Source organism: Lithobates pipiens, unplaced genomic scaffold (assembly GCF_037356315.1).
Source record: "Lithobates pipiens isolate NorthernLeopardFrog02 unplaced genomic scaffold, aLitPip1_a1.2 Scaffold_44, whole genome shotgun sequence".
NCBI lineage: Eukaryota > Metazoa > Chordata > Amphibia > Anura > Ranidae > Lithobates > Lithobates pipiens.
This window is the reverse complement of record NW_027507870.1, coordinates 6,089,688-6,109,538: the sequence shown is the minus strand read 5'-3', so window position 1 is coordinate 6,109,538 and position 19,851 is coordinate 6,089,688. Positions and strand designations below refer to the sequence as shown.

At 44.7% G+C, this 19,851-nt stretch overlaps 1 protein-coding gene across 1 annotated transcript; it reads left to right on the top strand.

Moving 5' to 3' along the window:
* Positions 1 to 4,687: 4,687 nt before the first annotated feature.
* Positions 4,688 to 17,358, top strand: LOC143956848 (killer cell lectin-like receptor subfamily B member 1A). Its single transcript, XM_077467020.1, has 4 exons — positions 4,688 to 4,736; positions 8,428 to 8,579; positions 14,315 to 14,421; positions 17,214 to 17,358. Exons 1-4 carry the CDS (start codon positions 4,688 to 4,690, stop codon positions 17,356 to 17,358), a joined length of 453 nt encoding a protein of 150 aa, XP_077323146.1.
* The last annotated feature ends 2,493 nt before the right edge of the window (positions 17,359 to 19,851 follow it).

The following is a 19,851-nucleotide window of genomic DNA, read 5'->3' as shown; positions in this document are numbered from 1 at the left end:
TGCACCCCACTGCCACACATTGCGCTCGCTGTCTGGTTTGGTGAGTGTATCTGGCTAACAATCTATATACACTATATGTTTATCCATCCATATACAGTTTTACATGGATAGCATGGTTCATTATTCTTCTATATATATCCTATAGGAATCTATGGTCGCATCAGCTCCTGATGAGTGGAGAAACATCCACGAAACGCGTCGAGCTTTGATTTTGATGCCCCAGCTACAGTTTATATGGAACCATACTAATTTCATTATTATTTGACTCTTTTAACTATAATACAAAAAAAACTTTTCTGCATTTAGTGGACGCATACTTACCATTTGGATATATTGGTCGATATTAAGCATGCTATCATTGGTATCATTTTCAAACTTTCAAATTCAAACATGGCCCATTTTTTCCTCTACTATCCAAATGCTTCAGTCAAAGTCCCAATTTCCCTTTTGTACCTACCTATTACCGGGATGGGGGCACTTAGTTGTGCTTCATTTAAAGTCCCAATTCCCCTTATTTTCGTCAATAGGAGGATGTGGACTCATGCCGAGAAGGCATTGAGGTTGCCAGGTGAAATGGCCGCTGATTCCACAGAAGATGCCATTAATTGTTTTTAACTGGCACCATGGATAATCTACAAATCAATAAGCAGCTAAAATAACTCAAAGTAATATATCCCCATTAGGGATGAGCTTCGAGTTCAAGTCAAACTCATTTTCGACTCGAACATTGCCTGTTCGCCGAACAGCGAACAATTTGGGGTGTTCGTGGCAAATTCAAAAAGCCACGGAACACCCTTTAAAAGTCTATGGGAGAAATCTAAAGTGATAATTTTAAAGGCTTATATGCAAGTTATTGTCCTAAAAAGTGTTTGGGGACCCGGGTCCTGCCCCAGGGGACATGTATCAATGCAAAAAAAAAGTTTTAAAAGCTGCAGTTTTTTCGGGAGCAGTGATTTTAATAATGCTTAAAGTGAAACAATAAAAGTGTAATATTCCTTTAAATTTCGTACCTGGGGGGTGTCTATAGTATGCCTGTGAAGGGGCGCATGTTTCCCATGCTTAGAACTGTCCCTGCACAAAGTGTCATTTCTGCAAGAAAAAAAGTCATTTAAAATCACTCGTGGCTATAATGAATTGTCGGCTCCCCGTAATACAGAGAACAGTCATTGAAAGTCATTGATAACAAAAAAAAGTTGTGGGGTTCCCCCCAAATTCAATTGCCAGGCCCTTCAGGTCTGGTATGGATATTAAGGGGAGCCCCTCGTCAAAAACAAATGACATGGGGTTCCCCCAAATATCCATACCAGACCCTTCAGGTCTGGTATGGATTTTAAGGGGAACTCCACATCAATTTAAAAAAAAAAATGGCATGGAGTTCCCCCCAAAAATCCATACCAGACCCTTTATCCGAGCACACAACCTGGCAGGCTGCAGGAAAATATGGGGGAACGAGAGAGAGCCCCCTCCTGAACCGTACCAGGCCACATGCCCTCAACATTGGGAGGATGCTTTTGGGGATCTGTGACCCCTCAAAGCACCATGTCCCCATGTTGATGGGGACAAGGGCCTCATCCCAACAACCCTGGCCGGTGGTTGTGGGGGTCTGCGGGCGGGGGGCTTATCAGAATCTGGAAGCCCCCTTTAACAAGGGGACCCCCAAATCCCAGCTCCCCTGTTTGAAATAGTAACAGGTACATTGTACACCTACCATTTCACAAAGAAAGTGTAAAAAATTGTTAAAAAAAAATTGTTAAAAAAAAAAAGTCAGACACCGTTGGGAATAAGTCCTTTATTAAAAATAAAAAAAAATGTAAAAAAAGATTCCAGCGGTGGTAATCCACTCTTGTTATCCAGTGATGGGTGATCTCTTCTCCGGGGTCCAGCAATGGGTGATCTCTCCCGATGACATCCAGTGCAGCGCATCCTGTCTCCACCAGAGACACTGCGTGAATCCCGGCAGCCTGACAGGTCTTAGCTGAGGAGGACAGGGCAACCTGTCATCTGACCCTGCCCCCTATGATGCAAGGGGAAACCTGGGCTTCCCCAGTGACGTGCGGGTGACCCCGCCCCCCTATGATGTAACGGAAACCTGTGTTACATCAGAGGGGGCGGGGTCACCTGTACATCACTGGGGAAGCCCGAGTTTCCCCTTGCATCAGAGGGGGTGGGGTCAGGTGAAGGGTGGCCCCACCCTCCTCAGCTAAGACCTGTCAGGCTGCCGGGATTCCCGCTGTGTCTCCGGTGGAGACAGGATGCATGCGCTGGACATCATCGGGAGAGATCACCCATTGCTGGACCCCGGAGAAGAGATCACCCATCACTGGACCCCGGAGAGATGATCAGCCATCGCAGGATACCAAGAGTGCATTACCACAGCTGGAATCTTTTTTTATTTTTTTTTTATTTTTAATAAAAAACATTCCCAACAGTGTCTGTGTTTTTTTTAACAATTCTTTACACTTTCTTTGTGAAATGGTAGTGGTACAATGTACCCGTTACCATTTCAAACGAGGGGGCGGGATCTGGGCATCCCCTTGTTAAAGGAGGCTTCCAGATTCTGATAAGCCCCCCGCCCGCAGACCCACACAACCACCGGCCAGAGTTGTGGGGATGAGGCCCTTGTCTCAATCAACATGGGGACATGGTACTTTGAGGGGTCACAGACCCCCAAAGCCTCCTCCAAATGTTGAGGGCATGTGGCCTGGTACGGTTTAGGAGGTGGGGCGCTCTCTCATCCCCCCTCTTTTCCTGCGGTCTGCCAGGTTGCGCGCTCGGATAAAGGGTCTGGTATGGATTTTTGGGGGGAACTCCACGCCATTTTTTTTCTAATTTGGCATGGAGTTCCCCTTAATATCCATACCAGACCTGAAGGGCCTGGTAATTGAATTTGGGGGAACCCCCACGCATTTTTTTTATCATCGACTTGCAATGACTGTTCTCTGTATTACGGGAGCCGACAATTCATTATAGGAGTGCTTTTAAATTACTTTTTTTTCCTGCAGAAATTACACTTTGTGCAGGGACAGTTCTAAGCACGGGAAACATGTGCCCCTTTACAGGCACACTATACACACCCCCCAGGTACGAAATTTAAAGGAATATTACACTTTCATTGTTTCACTTTAAGCGTTATTAAAATCACTGCTCCTAAAGAAAACGTCTGTTTTTAAAAGTTTTTTTTGCATTAATGCATGTCCTCTGTTGCAGGAGCCGGGTCCCCAAACCCTTTTTAGGACAATAACTTGCATATTAGCCTTTAGAATGAGCATGTATTTCGAACGGTCGAGTCCCATAGACTTTAATAGGGTTCTAAAGTGAGAACCGAACCGGGATGTGTTAGGCTCATCCCTAATCCCCATTATAATGGATGCAGCACAAAAGAGCGGCAGAGAAAAAAAAAGTGGAAAGAAGAGAGTAAAATAGCTCCATCCTGGAAAGAATCTTAAAGATGAAAGTTGAAAGTGAGTTTTATAGAATAAGCTCAGTCCTGGAGAGGAAAGTATTAGGTGGAATGTTCCATGTCCTAGAAGCAATTTAAGATACTTCCTAGAGAGAATATAAAGAGAGAGAAATTGTTTTATGTACTACGTTTAGCTCAGTAGAAGTCCTAGAGAGTAGATAAAGAGGAAGAACATTCCATAGAATGTGTTCAGTTCAGCAGAAATCCTGAAGAAGAGATTAGAAAGTAGAAACTGTTATGAGCTAGCTTCAACTCAGGGAAAATCCTGGAGAGGAGAGAATAAGGTAGAAATCCTTACCCAATTGGGTCAGCTCAGAGGAAATTCTTGAGAGAAGAGTAGATGGCATAATGTTCCAGAAAACAGGTTTAGCTCAGGAGATATTCTGAATGGAAGAGTAGGAAGAAGAAAGTGCCAAATACTATGTCCAATTCAAGGCAAATTTTGGAGAGGAGAATAGAGAGTAGAAGGATTTATGGAATTGATTGAGCTCAGGAAAAAGATGAGAGCTGAAGATAGAATTCTCCATGGGGTTGGTTTAGTTCAGGTGAGATCCTGATAAGTAGATTAAGAAATTTTAAGCCCCTGTACACACGGGTCGGAGATTTCGACAACCAAATCCGTTGGATTTTGTCCGTCAGATCTTGTCCGAAACTGTTGCATACACACGGTCGGACAAAGTTGTCGAAAAATCCGATCTTTCAGAACGTGATGACGTAATTTCGTTACGATGGGACTACATTCAGGCTAGTAGCCAATAGCTTTGATGTAGGAATTTGATCTGAGCATGCGTGGCACTTTGTCCAATCGGAATTCTCTACACATGATCGGAGTATGTCCTATCGGACCAGTTTGTCGGAAAATATTTCCAACAAGTTGGAAAATTGAGTCCGAAGGATATTCCGACGGAAACAGTCCGATGCAGACCACACACAGCCAGGTTATCCGCCAAACCGGTCCGATAGGACACATTCCGTCGGATTCTCCGACCGTGTGTACAAGGGCTAAGATTGCTTAGAGAAAGATCCACTGATGGATAGAGAAACAGTGCCTGCTAACACAGGGTCAAGAGACAATGGATCTTATTTCACAGTTTACTCAGCAACACATTTATGGAAAACAGTGACTGGCACCCAAGTTTTTATTTGATCCCACTATATAATTACCTTTCAGGCTCCTCCTGCACTTGTCCCACCCAAGAGGGTAATGTGACACACAGACTGCAGGAGATGGAGAGGAAATTCAACTGCATGACTAAGAGAATTCAGGACAATGGAGGTGAGTTTAAAGTACTCAACACCAAATTACCTTTAACACCCTTGAATATACAAGATGTTTAATATTTGTATTAAGGCCAAGGTTGTTGTTATCTATTTATGAGATTTTTGTTCATTTCTACCGCAAAATTCTAATCTCAAGTAGGGATGATCTTCGAGTTTGGTCCACTTGCCGGCTTGTTTCATATAGAAAACACAGGCATGGGTGAACAGTTTGGCCCATGCATGAGTCCCGGCTGAACATTTGCCTATTCGGCCGTTCTCCAAACACCAAAAATTTGCAGGGTGTTTGGCGGGTGTTCAACCCGATGAACACCCTGCAATGCACTGAGCACAGCTCAGGGCATTTTGCGCCCTGATTGGGCAAAGCCTTGTCCAATCAGGGCGCAGTGTAAGCTGATTGTTAAGGAGCTGGGCCGGGAAGCCGGCCACGGCGTCCTTAACAGCCGATGAGTCATCAGCTGTCAATGGGTTTCCCTGCTGACAGCTGAGTAATAAAAAAAAAGTGCTGGTTAAAAAAAAATAAAGAAAAACATGGTATGGGGTCCTCCCCACGCCAACACGCCCCTCCCAGAATCCATACCAGACCCTTATCCAGGCATGCAGCTCAACAGGTCAGGAAAGTGGAGGGATGAGTGAGCGCCTTCCACCCCAAAGCACCTGCAAAGACCCTCTTCCTGACAACCCTGGCCGATGGTTGTCAGGGTCTGCGAGCGGGTGGTTTATCGAATTCTGGAAGACCAACAAAGGGGCCCCCAGATCCCACCCCCCTATATAAATGAGTATCGGGCACATAGTACCCATACCCATTCACCAAAAAGTGTACAAAAAGTAATAAAAACAAAAGATAAGTTTTTGACAAATCCGTGTCTGCCCACTGACCCGGACCCGGAAAAAAAATCAGTGCCTGCCCACTGACCCAGAAAAAAAAAGTTCCGCATGCTGGAATGACCTCCCTCCGAATGCCTCCTCTGCACTTTGGCAGTTCTTATATACTGTAGATAAGGGGCGGGACCACCTGGCAATGTTACCTGGTGGACCCACCCCCTTGTGACATCAAAGACCCAGCATGTACTAATCTGTGCTGTCAGAAGGGGGCGGTGCAACCAGGTGATGTAGCCAAGTGGCCCCGCCGCTTACTTATATAAGAATTGTCAAAGCACAGAGGAGGCATTCGACGGGAGACCATCCCAGAAGGCAGAGCGTTTTTTTATTTGGGTTGGCGGACAGTGTGATTAATGATGGATTTACTTCGAGAGATGCTATTTTTTTATTTTTTGATAAAGGATTTGTTAAAAACTGTCTTTTGTTTTTAATACTTTTTGTACACTTTTTTGGTGAATGGGTAGGGGTACTATGTATGCTCATTCACATAGGGGTGGTGTAAAGGATCTGGGGACCCCTTGTTAAAGGGGGCTTCCAGATTTGGATAAGCCCCCTGTCCGCAGACCCCCACAACCAGAGCCCCCTTGCCGCAAAGCACCCACTCCCCCATGTTGAGGGCATTGTCAGAAACCATGAATCAGACCGAGACAGAAGTACAATTAAATCACACTTTTTTTTAAATAAAAAATAAAAAGGTAAATAGAGTAAGCGTAGTCAAAGCATAGCCAGAGTCCAGTAACTGGATCGAGTAGTCAACCAGTCCAGAGTTTAATAACCAGATTGGGTAATCAGCCAGGCCAGAAGTCAGGGATCCAAGTGGAGCAACAGTAAGCAGGATAAGGAGTCAGAAGGGATGTCAGCAATCCAGTCTTTATGCAGGAGATGGTTTCTTGTGATGTGACCAAGGCGAAGGCAGATATGAAGTGAGCTGGACAGCTATAAGTAGGCAGGTCAGATGAGCAAGATCAGGAACAGCTGGGTAACTGGAGAGAGATGAGAGCTGGCAATTAGCCGACAGCTGAGCAGCCAGCCCAGAGAAGGAAGGGCTAAGCCAGCCCTGGCAGGCATGTGGACTGGTACGGTTGAGGGGGGTGCGCGCTCGTCCTTCCCTTTCCTGGCCTGCCTGGCTGCATGCTCAGATAAGGGTCTGGTATGGATTTTGGGGGGGACCCCACGCTGTTTTTTTTTATTTTGGTGTGGGGTTCCCCTCCAAATCCATACCAGACTCAAAGAGCCTGGTTTAGATTGGGGGGGACCCCAAGCCCTTTAAAAGAAAAAAAAAAATGAATAGCCTGGTGCCGGCAATTGTAACTGCGAGTCATTTTAAATGGGATTTGACACATTCTTTTTCTCTTAATGCCCCGTACACACGATTGGACTTTTTCGAACGAGCGGACTTGCCCACACACAACCACACACGAACTGGCTTTTCCGGTGGACTAGGTCTGGCGGACAATCCGCTGGACTTTTGGACTTTCCAAATGAACGGACTTGCCCACACACGGACTAAAGTCCATTCATTTTGAACGTGACTTAAGGTACGATGGGACTAGTGAAGGAAGCCAATGTTGCCACCTCCTTTGGCGAGATTGACACCTTAGCCCCATCGCCTGGTATGGATTTTAAGGGGAAGCCCCTACGCCAAATAAATGGCGTGGGGGTCCCCCCAAAGTCCAAACCAGACCCTTATCGGAGCATGCAGCCTGGCCGGTCAGGAAAGGGGGTGGGGACGAGTGAGCACAGAGCTCAGTTCCTGGCCCCCCACCCTATGTGAATGAGTATGGGTACATCGTACCCCTACCCATTCACCTGGGGGGAAAAAGTGTCATTGAAAAACACATAACACAGGTTTTTAAAGTAATTTATTAGGCAGCTCCAGGGATCTTCTTCTGACTTCGCGGGTCTTCTCGCCAGGCCCCTTCGCTATCTTCTGCTCTTTTGCTAGCGGAGGAGCCCGGCTTTCTCCTTCATCGCCGTCCGGGGGTCTTCTTCTGACTTCGGGGGTCTTCTTCCAACTTCTCCACGCTTTCTGGCCTCTTCTTCCACTCTCCGGGTTCTTCTTCTTCGTCTTCTTCTTCTTCTTATGTTGACACAAAGCCAAGTTGCATGAAGTTTTAAATCATCCCCACAAATATGTTCCTTAAAATAGTTATGTATTTTTAACGCTGCCCTTTAAGCCTTTGTGCTTTGTGTATTTTAATTCACCAAATAATGTAATTAATTATTTTATTTATGTATGTATTTATTTATTGTGTGCGTTGGTGCATGTCCTCCATGGCAGTGCACAGCTACCCATGTCCTCTTATTTAAACAAAAGCTTGCAAATTGCCCCAAATAAAGGCCACCAAAAAAAAAAATTACAAGCTTTGGCCTCCATAGACTTCAATGAGGATTGGGTGCTGTGTTTTTTTAAATTGCTCAGCAAACAAACTCACCAATCTCAAAGTGGACTTTCAGTAGACCCACTGATTACCTACTGGCCCACTATTTGTGGTGTTTCTCCACAAACGCTTGGAATAATTACATTATGCAAAATCCAAAATACAGCAAATCTTTGTAGAAGACATTGTTTATGTCCATCATAAAGGGCAGGCACCAAGACATATCCAAGCCAAGTGACCAAGACCAAGGAAAGGCTGGTTTACCAACAGCAACATCTGGTCCTAATGGATTTTCCTAATTTCCTCCCTCATACCAATGTCCCCCCATTATTTGAATAGAAAATCAATGTAAATGTGTTCATCAATTTTCCAAGTTACAGATAATTATGTAAACTGATTCTTCTGTTTTGCCGTTTTTTTTTTCAGAAATGCGTCCTTGTCCGGAGAATTGGATCTTCCAGAATGAAATGTGTTACTTCTTCTCAGACATCGAAGAATCCCGAAATAAGAGTGACAAATTCTGCAAATCACACAAGGCCTGGCTGGCTAACGTCAGATCTACACAGACTGGACTGCTGGTATTAATAATATTACTGCTATTATTATTATACATTTACAGTGGCTTGAAAAAGTATTCATACCCCTTGAAATTTTCCACAATATGGTCATGTTACAACCAAAAACATAAATGTATTTTATTGGGATTTTATGTGATAGACCAACACAAAGTGGCCCATAATTGTGAAGTATAAGAAAAATGATAAATGGTACAAAACAAATATGTGAAAAGTGTAGCATACATTTGTATTGCGCCCCCCTGAGTCAATACTTTGTAGACCCCCTTACTTAAAATATTTCGTTTCGGAATTTCGTTTTCGTCTGAAAACTTAATTTATTTAGTTACTCCCGAAATTCGTTTTTATTTATTTCGTTTTTCGTTCAAAAATTGCATTCGTCCGAAAATCCACATGAATTACGGTCGAACTGTCTTTGAAGGCTTATGGTGTCTGTCGAATGTATAAAGAAGATTCGACGGAGCTAGTATATAGCATACTTTAGAACCCTATTAAAGTCTATGGGACTCCAACGTTCAAAATCTAAAGTGCTAATTTTAAAGGCTAATTTGCAAGTTACTGTCCTAAAAAGTGTTTGGGGACCCGGGTCCTGCCCCAGGGGACATGTATCAATGCAAAAAAAAAGTTTTAAAACGGCCGTTTTTTCGGGAGCAATGATTTTAATAATGATTAAAGTGAAACAATAAAAGTGTAATATTCCTTTAAATTTCGTAGGGGGGGGGGTTGTCTATAGTATGCCTGTGAAGGGGCGCATGTTTCCCGTGCTTAGAACTGTCCCTGCACAAAGTGTCATTTATGCAGGAAAAAAAGTCCTTTAAAATCACTCGCAGCTATTATGAATTGTCGGCTCCGTAATACAGAGAACACTCATTGAAAGTCATTGATAAAAAAATAAATAAATAAATTTAAAAAAAAAAGCGTGGGGGTCCCCCAAATTCAATTACCAGGCCCTTCAGGTCTGGTATGGATATTAAGGGGAACCCTGCCTCAAATTTAAGAAAAAATTTGACGTGGGGTTCCCCCTAAATATCCATAACCAGACCCTTCAGGTCTGGTATGGATATTAAGGGGAACCCCGCGTCAAATTTAAAAAAAAATTGACGTGGGGTTCCCCCTAAAAATCCATACCAGACCCTTTATCCGAGCACGCAACCTGGCAGGCCGCAGGAAAAGAGGGGGGGACGAGAGAGCGGCCCCCCCTCCCTCCTGAACCGTACCAGGCCACATGCCCTCAACATTGGGAGGATGCTTTGGGGGTCTGTGACCCCTCAAAGCACCTTGTCCCCATGTTGATGAGGACAAGGGCCTCATCCCCACAACCCTGGCCGGTGATTGTGGAGGTCTGCGGGCGGGGGGCTTATCAGAATCTGGAAGCCCCCTTTAACAAGGGGACCCCCAGATCCCGCCCCCCCCCCTGTTTGAAATGGTAAGGGGGTACAAAAGTACCCCTACCATTTCACAAAGAAAGTGTCAAAAATGGTTAAATAAAACAAACACACTTTTGAAAAATTCCTTTATTAAAAATAAAAAAATAAAAAAAAGATTCCAGCGGCGGTAATCCACTCTTGCTATCCAGCGATGGACGGTCATCTCTCCAGCGATGTCTCATCTCATCCAGCGCAGGGCAGCATCCTTCTTCTGTCTCCGTGTAGGAGACACTGCAGGCATTCCGGCGGCTGACGTTTCCTATATACGGAGGGCGGGGCCACCCGTCACCTGACCCCGCCCCCCTCTGACGCAAGGGGAAACCCGGGGTTCCCCGTGATGTATGGGTGACCCCGCCCCCTCTGATGTAACGGAAACCTGCCTGTGTTACATCAGAGGGGTGCGGGGTCACCCATACGTCAAAGGGAACCCCGGGTATCCACTTGCGTCAGAGGGGGGTGGGGTCAGGTGACGGGTGGCCCCGCCCTCCGTATATAAGAAACGTCATCCCTCCGTATATAAGAAACGTCATCCGCCGGAATGCCTGCAGTGTCTCCGTGGAGGAGACAGAAGAAGGATGCTGCGCTGCGCTGGATGACATGAGACATCGCTGGAGAGATGACCGTCCGTCGCTGGATAGCAAGAGTGGATTACCGCCGCTGGAATCTTTTTTTTTATTTTTAATAAAGGAATTTTTCAAAAGTGTGTTTGTTTTATTTAACCATTTTTGACACTTTCTTTGTGAAATGGTAGGGGTACTTTTGTACCCCCTTACCATTTCAAACAGGGGGGGGGCCGGGATCTGGGGGTCCCCTTGTTAAAGGGGGCTTCCAGATTCTGATAAGCCCCCGCCCGCAGACCTCCACAACCACCGGCCAGGGTTGTGGGGATGAGGCCCTTGTCCTCATCAACATGGGGACAAGGTGCTTTGAGGGGTCACAGACCCCCAAAGCATCCTCCCAATGTTGAGGGCATGTGGCCTGGTACGGTTCAGGAGGGAGGGGGGGCCGCTCTCGTCCCCCCCTCTTTTCCTGCGGCCTGCCAGGTTGCGTGCTCGGATAAAGGGTCTGGTATGGATTTTTAGGGGGAACCCCACGTCAATTTTTTTTTAAATTTGACGCGGGGTTCCCCTTAATATCCATACCAGACCTGAAGGGTCTGGTTATGGATATTTAGGGGGAACCCCACGTCCAATTTTTTCTTAAATTTGAGGCAGGGTTCCCCTTAATATCCATACCAGACCTGAAGGGCCTGGTAATTGAATTTGGGGGACCCCCACGCTTTTTTTTTTATTTATTTTTTTATCAATGACTTTCAATGAGTGTTCTCTGTATTACGGAGATGACAATTCATAATAGCTGCGAGTGATTTTAAAGGACTTTTTTTCCTGCATAAATGACACTTTGTGCAGGGACAGTTCTAAGCACGGGAAACATGCGCCCCTTCACAGGCATACTATAGACAACCCCCCCCCAAGAAATTTAAAGGAATATTACACTTTTATTGTTTCACTTTAATCATAATTAAAATCACTGCTCCCGAAAAAACGGCAGTTTTTAAAACTTTTTTTTGCATTGATCCATGTCCCCTGGGGCAGGACCCGGGTCCCCAAACACTTTTTAGGACAGTAACTTGCAGAATCTTTTCTCTTTGTCAAATCTTTTTTCTCTGTCGAATATTTTCTCTATATAATCTTGGACTAATAGAGGTAAGGTTAGGCACATTCGACCACAGGTTCTATAGACACAGATTGTTGTCAGAGTCATGTCGAATCTCCTATTCTATATCGAACTGTTGTAACAATGAAAACGAAAATAAAGCATTTATTTATGTCGGATCTTTCATTTTTCGGATTTTGTGCTTTCGTTATCGTTTGTCAAAACGAAAGCGAAAATAGCTGAAATTCGGACGAAAATGCATTCGGACGAAAACGAATGCACATGTCTAGCAATTACAGCTGCAAGTCTTTTTGGGGGTGTCTCTACCAGCTTTGCACATCTAGAGAGGGACATTTTCGCCCATTCTTCTTTGTAAAATATCTCAAGCTCTGTCAGATTGGATGAAGAGCATCTGTGAACAGCAATTTAAGTCTTGCCACAGATTTTTTTTGTAATTTTTCAGTCCTGGTAAAGGTGGGAGAATGGTGGGCCAATGAAAAGCCTGAGGGTCTGACATGGTGAGCTCCCAGTGCCTGAAAATGCTTTGGCAGTGACGAGTGACGGAAGAGGAAATTAAGTCTCTTCCGAGGAAGGACATGGAGAGGAGGGTTGTTGAATCTGCCTTTAGTGAGCCAATGGCCTTGAGGGAATGCCCAGGCCATTTTATGAGGGAGGGTCTGTGTTTTCTCTATCTAGAGAGAATCCCTTTAAAGTTTTGGGATTTGGCCTGGCACTCGCTTCATGGCAGACTCTATGTAAAGGGGCAACCTGAAGCATTGCTCTGTGGAGAACCATGGTTGTCCAAGAGTGGAATGTGGTGGGGTGGAGGAGACCATGGACCACTTCTTGCTTCAGCGCCCCTTCAATATAGAAGTCTACAAACAGGTGGGTGGGGCTCTGGGTATCCCTTTCCTTTCCCGCTTGAGTTATGCGGAATGGTCGTACGGGGCCTTTGAGACACATCAGGATTTTAATTTTGAGACACTTTTTCTAGTTAGCTTAGTAGTCCGTTTCTTCGCATGGAATACACGGTGTCAGGTTTCCATTCAGAAAAAAGTCCTTCCTGTAGAGATGGTGGTGCACGACATTCTGGGTGAGGCTGGGAGGATTCGGGGTCCTGAGAAGGACAGGTGGCGGCCGAGGGGCCTGGACAAAGGCATGGAGGAATGTAAGGTCTCCGTAACTGCTGTTTGTCAGTCTCTGGGTGTGCGGCTTTCTTTCTGTCCTTTCACGTCCCCTAGATTTTTATATAAGATTGTATTTTTGAAAAAAGGTTGCGTGCATGGGTTACATGTGTAATGGTTTCTTAGCCTGAGGGTGTGTTTAGGTAAAGGTTATGGCTTTGTTCAGGTTGGTATATTTTATTTTTCTTTATGTTTTTGCTATGCTGATGTAAGCTATTTTTGTTTATATATCTTTTTTATGTATCGTTTTTTGCATTTAATATTCCTGGAACTGCAGTTTGGTTTTGGGTTTAATTACTCTAAATTTTGGTCTCAGTACTAGTCTGGCTGGATTGCAATATGTTCTGCTTGACCATAGGTGGAGCTGTCATCTCTGGCGAGTGCCAGAACACAGGCCAGTTAGGTGCATAGAGTGCCATTTCTCTCTCGGAACCAGCCCAGTGGGAGTGTCACTCTTGCTGTGCATTCTGGGAGGGGGTACTTAAGGTGCTGACATCACGTGCTTAGGGGTTCCATTCCAGAAGTACTTTCTGACTGTTTGGTCCTGGTCCTCCTGACCAGCCCCCAGGGCTCTCATGGCCTGGGGTGCGGATCCACTCGATTCTAAGTCTCTGGGCTGGCTGGCCCGAGGCAAAGTAAGTGAAAGAAGGATTCGAAGGTGGTCCAGTGCCGTCTCGATTTGTGGAGAGGCCCAGCAACTGTAGAAGCATCCAGGGGAGGACTCTTCGGGAGAAGGGCACACAAAAGTTGGCTTCTCAGCAGGAGCCTGGAGCCTAAATTGAAAGACCCCAAGCGAATCTGGTCTTGTATGATATCACCGGACCGGCTGCAAGATACTGGTACCATACGAGGGTTCTCTGAGTTGTCTACATCTTTCTGTTTATTCAAGTGTTCTATATCAAGTCTGTGGCAGAGACTTTGTTTGATTGAAGCACCCTGTTGGCTGCTAGGCTTGGTGAGAGAAGGACTATCCGATGGGGGTGAGGATCCAGCTGTGAATGGCTATTCTCTGGATTTCCTAATGTGAGAGACTTTCTTTTTTCTATTTGACTTAGTTCCAAGAGTACCTGGACTTTCCTGCCTAAACCCTCTAACCCTACGTTAAGAGACTGTGTTCATTTACTCTTTTTGCAAATAAAAATCCCTTAATGTGGATCTGGTGTCGGTCTCTGCAGCTCTTGGGCCACCTACCTGGGGAAACCCCTAGACATACACAAGGTCAAGAGGGTAACGGTAAGCCCAATTAAATCAGCCGCTCCTTCGGGGGTCAGTGCTACATGTAAATATGTTTTTATTATGTTTGTAAGATTTTTAATAAACAAAAATTGATACTCTAACGTCCCCTCCCCCACAGTCACACACTGCTATAATTGTTGTAATATAGTAATATAGATCTGACATATTCATATGTAAACAGAATCTATATGAACAATGAGTTGAACTTTTAACTCACCTGAGACTTTGTTGTCAGACCTTAGTGAAGAATATGAAGAAAGATTTCTGGATTGGACTGGTGAAGGAACGTCGGGATACATATGAGACGCCTCTCTGGTACTGGAGTGATAACAACACTGAATTGTGAGTAGGGATGTGCTTCAATTGTTCAACTCAAACATTGCTTGTTCGGCGAACAGTGAACAATTTGGGGTGTTCGCGGCAAATTCGAAAAGCCGTGGAACACCCGGTACAAGTCTATGGGAGAAATCTAAAGTGCTAATTTTAAAGGCTTATATGCAAGTTATTATCCTAAAAAGTGTTTGGGGACCCGGGTCCTGCCCCAGGGGACATTTATCAATGCAAAAAAAGTTTTAAAAACTGACGTTTTTTCGGGAACAGTGATTTTAATAATGCTTAAAGTGAAACAATAAAAGTGTAATATTCCTTTAAATTTCGTACCTGGGGGGTGTGTATAGTATGCCTGTGAAGGGGCGCATGTTTCCCGTGCTTAGAACTGTCCCTGCACAAAGTGTCATTTCTGCAGGAAAAAAAGTCATTTAAAATCACTCGCGGCTATTATGAATTGTCGGCTCCCCGTAATACAGAGAACACTCATTGAAAGTCATTGATAAAAACAAAACAAAAACAAAAGCGTGAGGTTCCCCCAAATTCAATTACAAGGCCCTTCAGGTCTGGTATGGATTGACCCCGTGTCAAATGAAAAAAAAATGACGTGAGATCCTCCTAAAAATCCATACCAGACCCTTTTTCCGTGCACGCAACCTGGCAGGCCGCAGGAAAAGAGGAGGGGACTAGAGAGCACCCCCCTCCTAAACCGTACCAGGCCACATGCCCTCAACATTGGGAGGATGCTTTGGGGGTCTGTGACCCCTCAAAGCACCTTGTCTCCATGTTGATGAAGACAAGGGCCTCTTCCCCACAACCCTGGCCAGTGGTTGTGGGGGTCTGCGGGCGGGGGGCTTATCAGAATCTGGAAGCCCCCTTTAACAAGGGGACCCCCAGATCCTGGCCTCCCCTGTTTGAAATGGTAAGGGGGTACAAAAGTACCCCTACCATTTTACAAAGAAAGTGTAAAAGAATGTAACGGAAACCTGCATTACATCGGGGGAGGGCGGGGTCAGGTGACGGGTGGCCCCGCACTCCTCATATAAGAAATGTCAGGCTGCCGGGATCCCCGCAGTGTCTCCGCCGGTGGAGACAGAGGATGAATGCGCTGCGCTGGAGGGAGAGATCACCCGTCACTGGATCAGATCAGCCATCGCTGGACCCCGGAGAGATGATCATCCTTCGCTGGATAGCAAGAGTGGATTTCCACCACTGGAATTCTTTTTTAATTTATTTTTTTATTTTTAATAAAGGACTTTTTCAACAGTGTGTGTGTCTTTTTTAACATTCTTTTACACTTTCTTTGTGAAATGGTAGGGGTACTTTTGTACCCCCTTACCATTTCAAACAGAGGGGGGCTGGGATCTGGGGGTCCCCTTGTTAAAGGGGCTTCCAGATTCTGATAAGCCCCCCGCCCGCAGACCCCCACAACCACCGTCCAGGGTTGTGGGGATGAGGCCCTTGTCCACATCAACATGGGGACAGGATACCCCCAAAGCATCCTCCCAATGTTGAGGGCATGTGGCCTGGTATGGTTCAGGAGGGGGGGCACTCTCTCGCCCCCCCTTTTTTCCTGTGGCCTGCCAGGTTGCGTGCTCGGATAAAGGGTCTGGTATGGATTTTTAGGGGGAACTCTACGCCATTTTTTTTTAAATTTGGCATGGGGTTCCCCTTAAAATCCATACCAGACCTGAAGGGCCTGGTAATTGAATTTGGGGGATCCCCTCGCTTTTTTTTTATCAATGACTTTCAATGAGTGATCTCTGTATTACGGGGAGCCGACAATTCATTATAGCCGTGAGTGATTTTATGAGACTTTTTTCCTTGCGAAATGACACTTTGTGCAGGGACAGTTCTAAGCATGTGCCCCTTTACAGGCATACTATAGACACCCCCCAGGTACAACATTTAAAGGAATATTACATTTTTATTGTTTCACTTTAAGCATTAATAAAATCACTGCTCCTGAAAAAACAGCAGTTTTTTAAAACTTTTTTTTTTGCATTGACCCATGTCCCCTGGGGCAGGACCCGGGTCCCCAGACACTTTTTAGGACAGTAACTTGCATATTAGCCTTTAAAATTAGCACTTTATATTTTGAACGTTCGCGTCCCATAGACTTTAATAGGGTTCTAAAGTTCACACGAAGTTTAGGTCTGTTCACAGGTTCTGGTGCGAACCGAACCCGGGGGGGTGTTCGGCTCATCCTTAATTGTGAGTATGAAGATTTTAGTGTACTGCTCCATCCATGAGGGCAGTAGAAAATGACCCCCAAGATGGTGTGACAGGCTAACATGTGCCTCTCAGCGTGGACACCTTGGTTTATAGTGGGATCAAATAAAAACTTGGGTGCCAGTCACTGTTTTCCATAAATGTATTGCTGAGTAAACTGTGAAATAAGATCCATTGTCTCTTGACCCTGTGTTAGCAGGCACTGTTTCTCTATCCATCAGTGGATCTTTCTCTAAGCAATCTTAGGCTCTTGACCCTTTGAGAATAGCCACAGGTAGAAATAATCAATGCCCTGAGCTCAGGAAAACCTACAGAGCCAAGAGAAAAGTAAAACAAGCTACAACCTAGCTGTAAGTCCCAAGTGAGTTTAAACTAGAGACATTGCAGGTTAAGGCAGGGTCCTTATATTATGAAGTCCATTTTATTACACAGGTGTTCCCAATCGTATATGAACCCCTCTGAATGACTGATGGGTCTTCTGAATCCTTATATCAGAAGTACTTATCACTAAAGGTTACATGGTGCAATGTTGTTCTGTATAAAGAACTTCCTAAACTGATGTTCTTATTTTTCAGCCATGTCAGAAACGACAGAGAGGGCATGACCTGTGCCAAGCTGGACGAAGAACTGACTGCCGAACCTTGTACTTCAAAACTTCATTGGATCTGTGAGAAGGAATCCAAGATACATTTCTACAAAACCCTCTCAGGCTGTCTGTAGACAATATGATATGATCAAAAGATATTAGGGGAGAAGATCCTGTTACTGCAAATCCATTTTTTGTTCCACTGGCAGGGTTTGAGTTTAAAGGAAACTTTGTGAGGAATACTGGACATGGGATAGCTCTCTACATTTGTTTTTCAGGATATCATGACTTGATATCGGTACTACTGTTATGCTATGATATTTCAGTCTGCTATTGTTGGCCATGAGCTGGGCCGCAATTATAGTTCCTGAGATCATATTGAGATAGCCTGCTCACAGTTTGTTCCCGATCGGGGTGACAGGCTCTTTGTGACATCTATTCCTTTCTGAAATACTTCCTCAGGCACTCCAGTAAAAGTTAGTGTAATTCATTGTTATTATAACGAATCAACAGTACCTAAAAGTGATTGTATAACTTAATGTGCAATGTATTGACATTATTGTACGACTGGCTTGTATATATGTCTACCTGTATTCAGAAAAATAAGAGTCTTCTCTTCTGCATACCAGAACCTTTGATTCTTGTATAGACTTGGGGGGGTCCCTGATTAACCCGCCAAATTTTGATCCACGTATGGCTGGATTTTGTATCTCTCTATCTCCTGTCTGATCAATGTTTATAAATAATGTTACTTTGTAGCTCTCTATCTCCTGTCTGATCAATGTTTATAAACAATGTTACTTTATATCTCTCCATCTCCCATCTGATCAATGTTTATAAACAATGTTACTTTGTATCTCTCTATCTCCCGTCTGATCAATGCTTATAAACAATGTTACTTTGTATCTCTCTATCTCCTGTCAGATCAATGTTTATAAACAATGTTACTTTGTATCTCTCTATCTCCTGTCTGATCAATGCTTATAAACAATGTTACTTTGTATCTCTCTATCTCCTGTCTGATCAATGTTTATAAACAATAGGGAGTGGTAGACTTGCCTTGCTTGGTGTAAGCATCATAGCTGTAAATGGAGAAAGAGAGTAAAAACAGGGGGAGGGGGTGAAAACAAACGGTTAACCTTGAAAACAGAGCTTTTAGCTCAATGGTTGGAGACGAGCCTGTTGAATAACTTGTTAATGTCTCAACTGATGTTTTTAACCACTTCAGCCCTGGAAGAATTTACCCCGTTCCTGACCAGAGCACTTTTTTCGATTCGGCACTGCGTCGCTTTGACTGACAATTGCGCGGTCGTGCGACATGGCTCCAAAAACAAAATCAACGTCCTTTCCCCCCCCCCCCCCCCCCACAAATAGAGCTTTCTTTTGGTGGTATTTGATCACCTCATCGATTTTTATTTTTTACGCTATAAACAAAAATAGATCGACAATTTTGAAAAAAAAACACATTCTTTTTTACTTTTTGCTATAATAAATATCCCCCAAAAATATGTAAAAAAAATATATTTTTTCCTCAGTTTAGGCCGATACGTATTCTTCTACATATTTTTGGTAAAAAAAATGATTGAATAAGCAATTATTGATTGGTTTGCGCAAAAGTTATAGCGTTTACAAAATAGGGGATAGTTTTATGGCATTTTTATTAATATATACGTTTTTTTTTAAATGGCGGTGATCGGCTATTTTTTATCATGACTGAGACATTATGGCAGACACTTAAGACATTTTTGACACATTTTTAGGACCATTGTCATTTATACAGCATTCAGTGCTATACAAATGCAATGATTCCTGTGTAAATGACACTAACAGTGAAGGGGTTAACCATTGGTGGCAGTGTAGGGGTTAAGGGTGTCCTAGGGGTGTGTTTCTAACTGTGGGGGGGGGGGGAGGCATGGCTGTGTATGACACGTCACTGATCTCTGCTCCAATCACAGGGAGCAGAGATCAGTGACACTGTCACTAGGCAGAACGGGGAGATGCTTGTTTACATTAGCATCTCCCCAAGTCCTGCTACAAATCAAAGGGAGAACGAAGATTCGCAGTCCAAGGACCACGGCTATGGAACGCTCTACCCACGAACATCCGCATGGAAGAAAACCATGGGGCCTTCAGAAAAAAACTCAAGACCCACCTCTTCTAAGAAGCAGGACAACACAGGACCGACCAAGCGCCTTGAGACGATTCAGTTCGCATTTGCAGCGCTATACAAATCATTCCTTCATCTTCCTGTTCTTCTTCCCCGTGAGGCGATTGCGGGTATCCCCACTGCTATCGAGTCCACAGGACCCACGACCCGTTCGCGGAGCTTGCCGCGTGTACACCCGCTGGCCGCCTCTTAAAGGGCAACGTACAGGTACGTGATTCTGCCTGTACGAGCCCTTCTGCCGACGTATATCCGCATGAGGCGGTTGGCAAGCAGTTAAAGAATGATGGCTGTACATCAGTTGGTTGTGAGAGAACCTGTGAGATTTCAGGAGTCCATTTGATTGGGGCGATCCATGCGATCTCTGCATCTAGGTGGTGGGCTTCCTTGAAGTACTCCTCTTCTGTTGTGTTGAGCAGATGGTGATCTGCGACATCGATCTCTGTTTCTTTGGGCTCTTGGC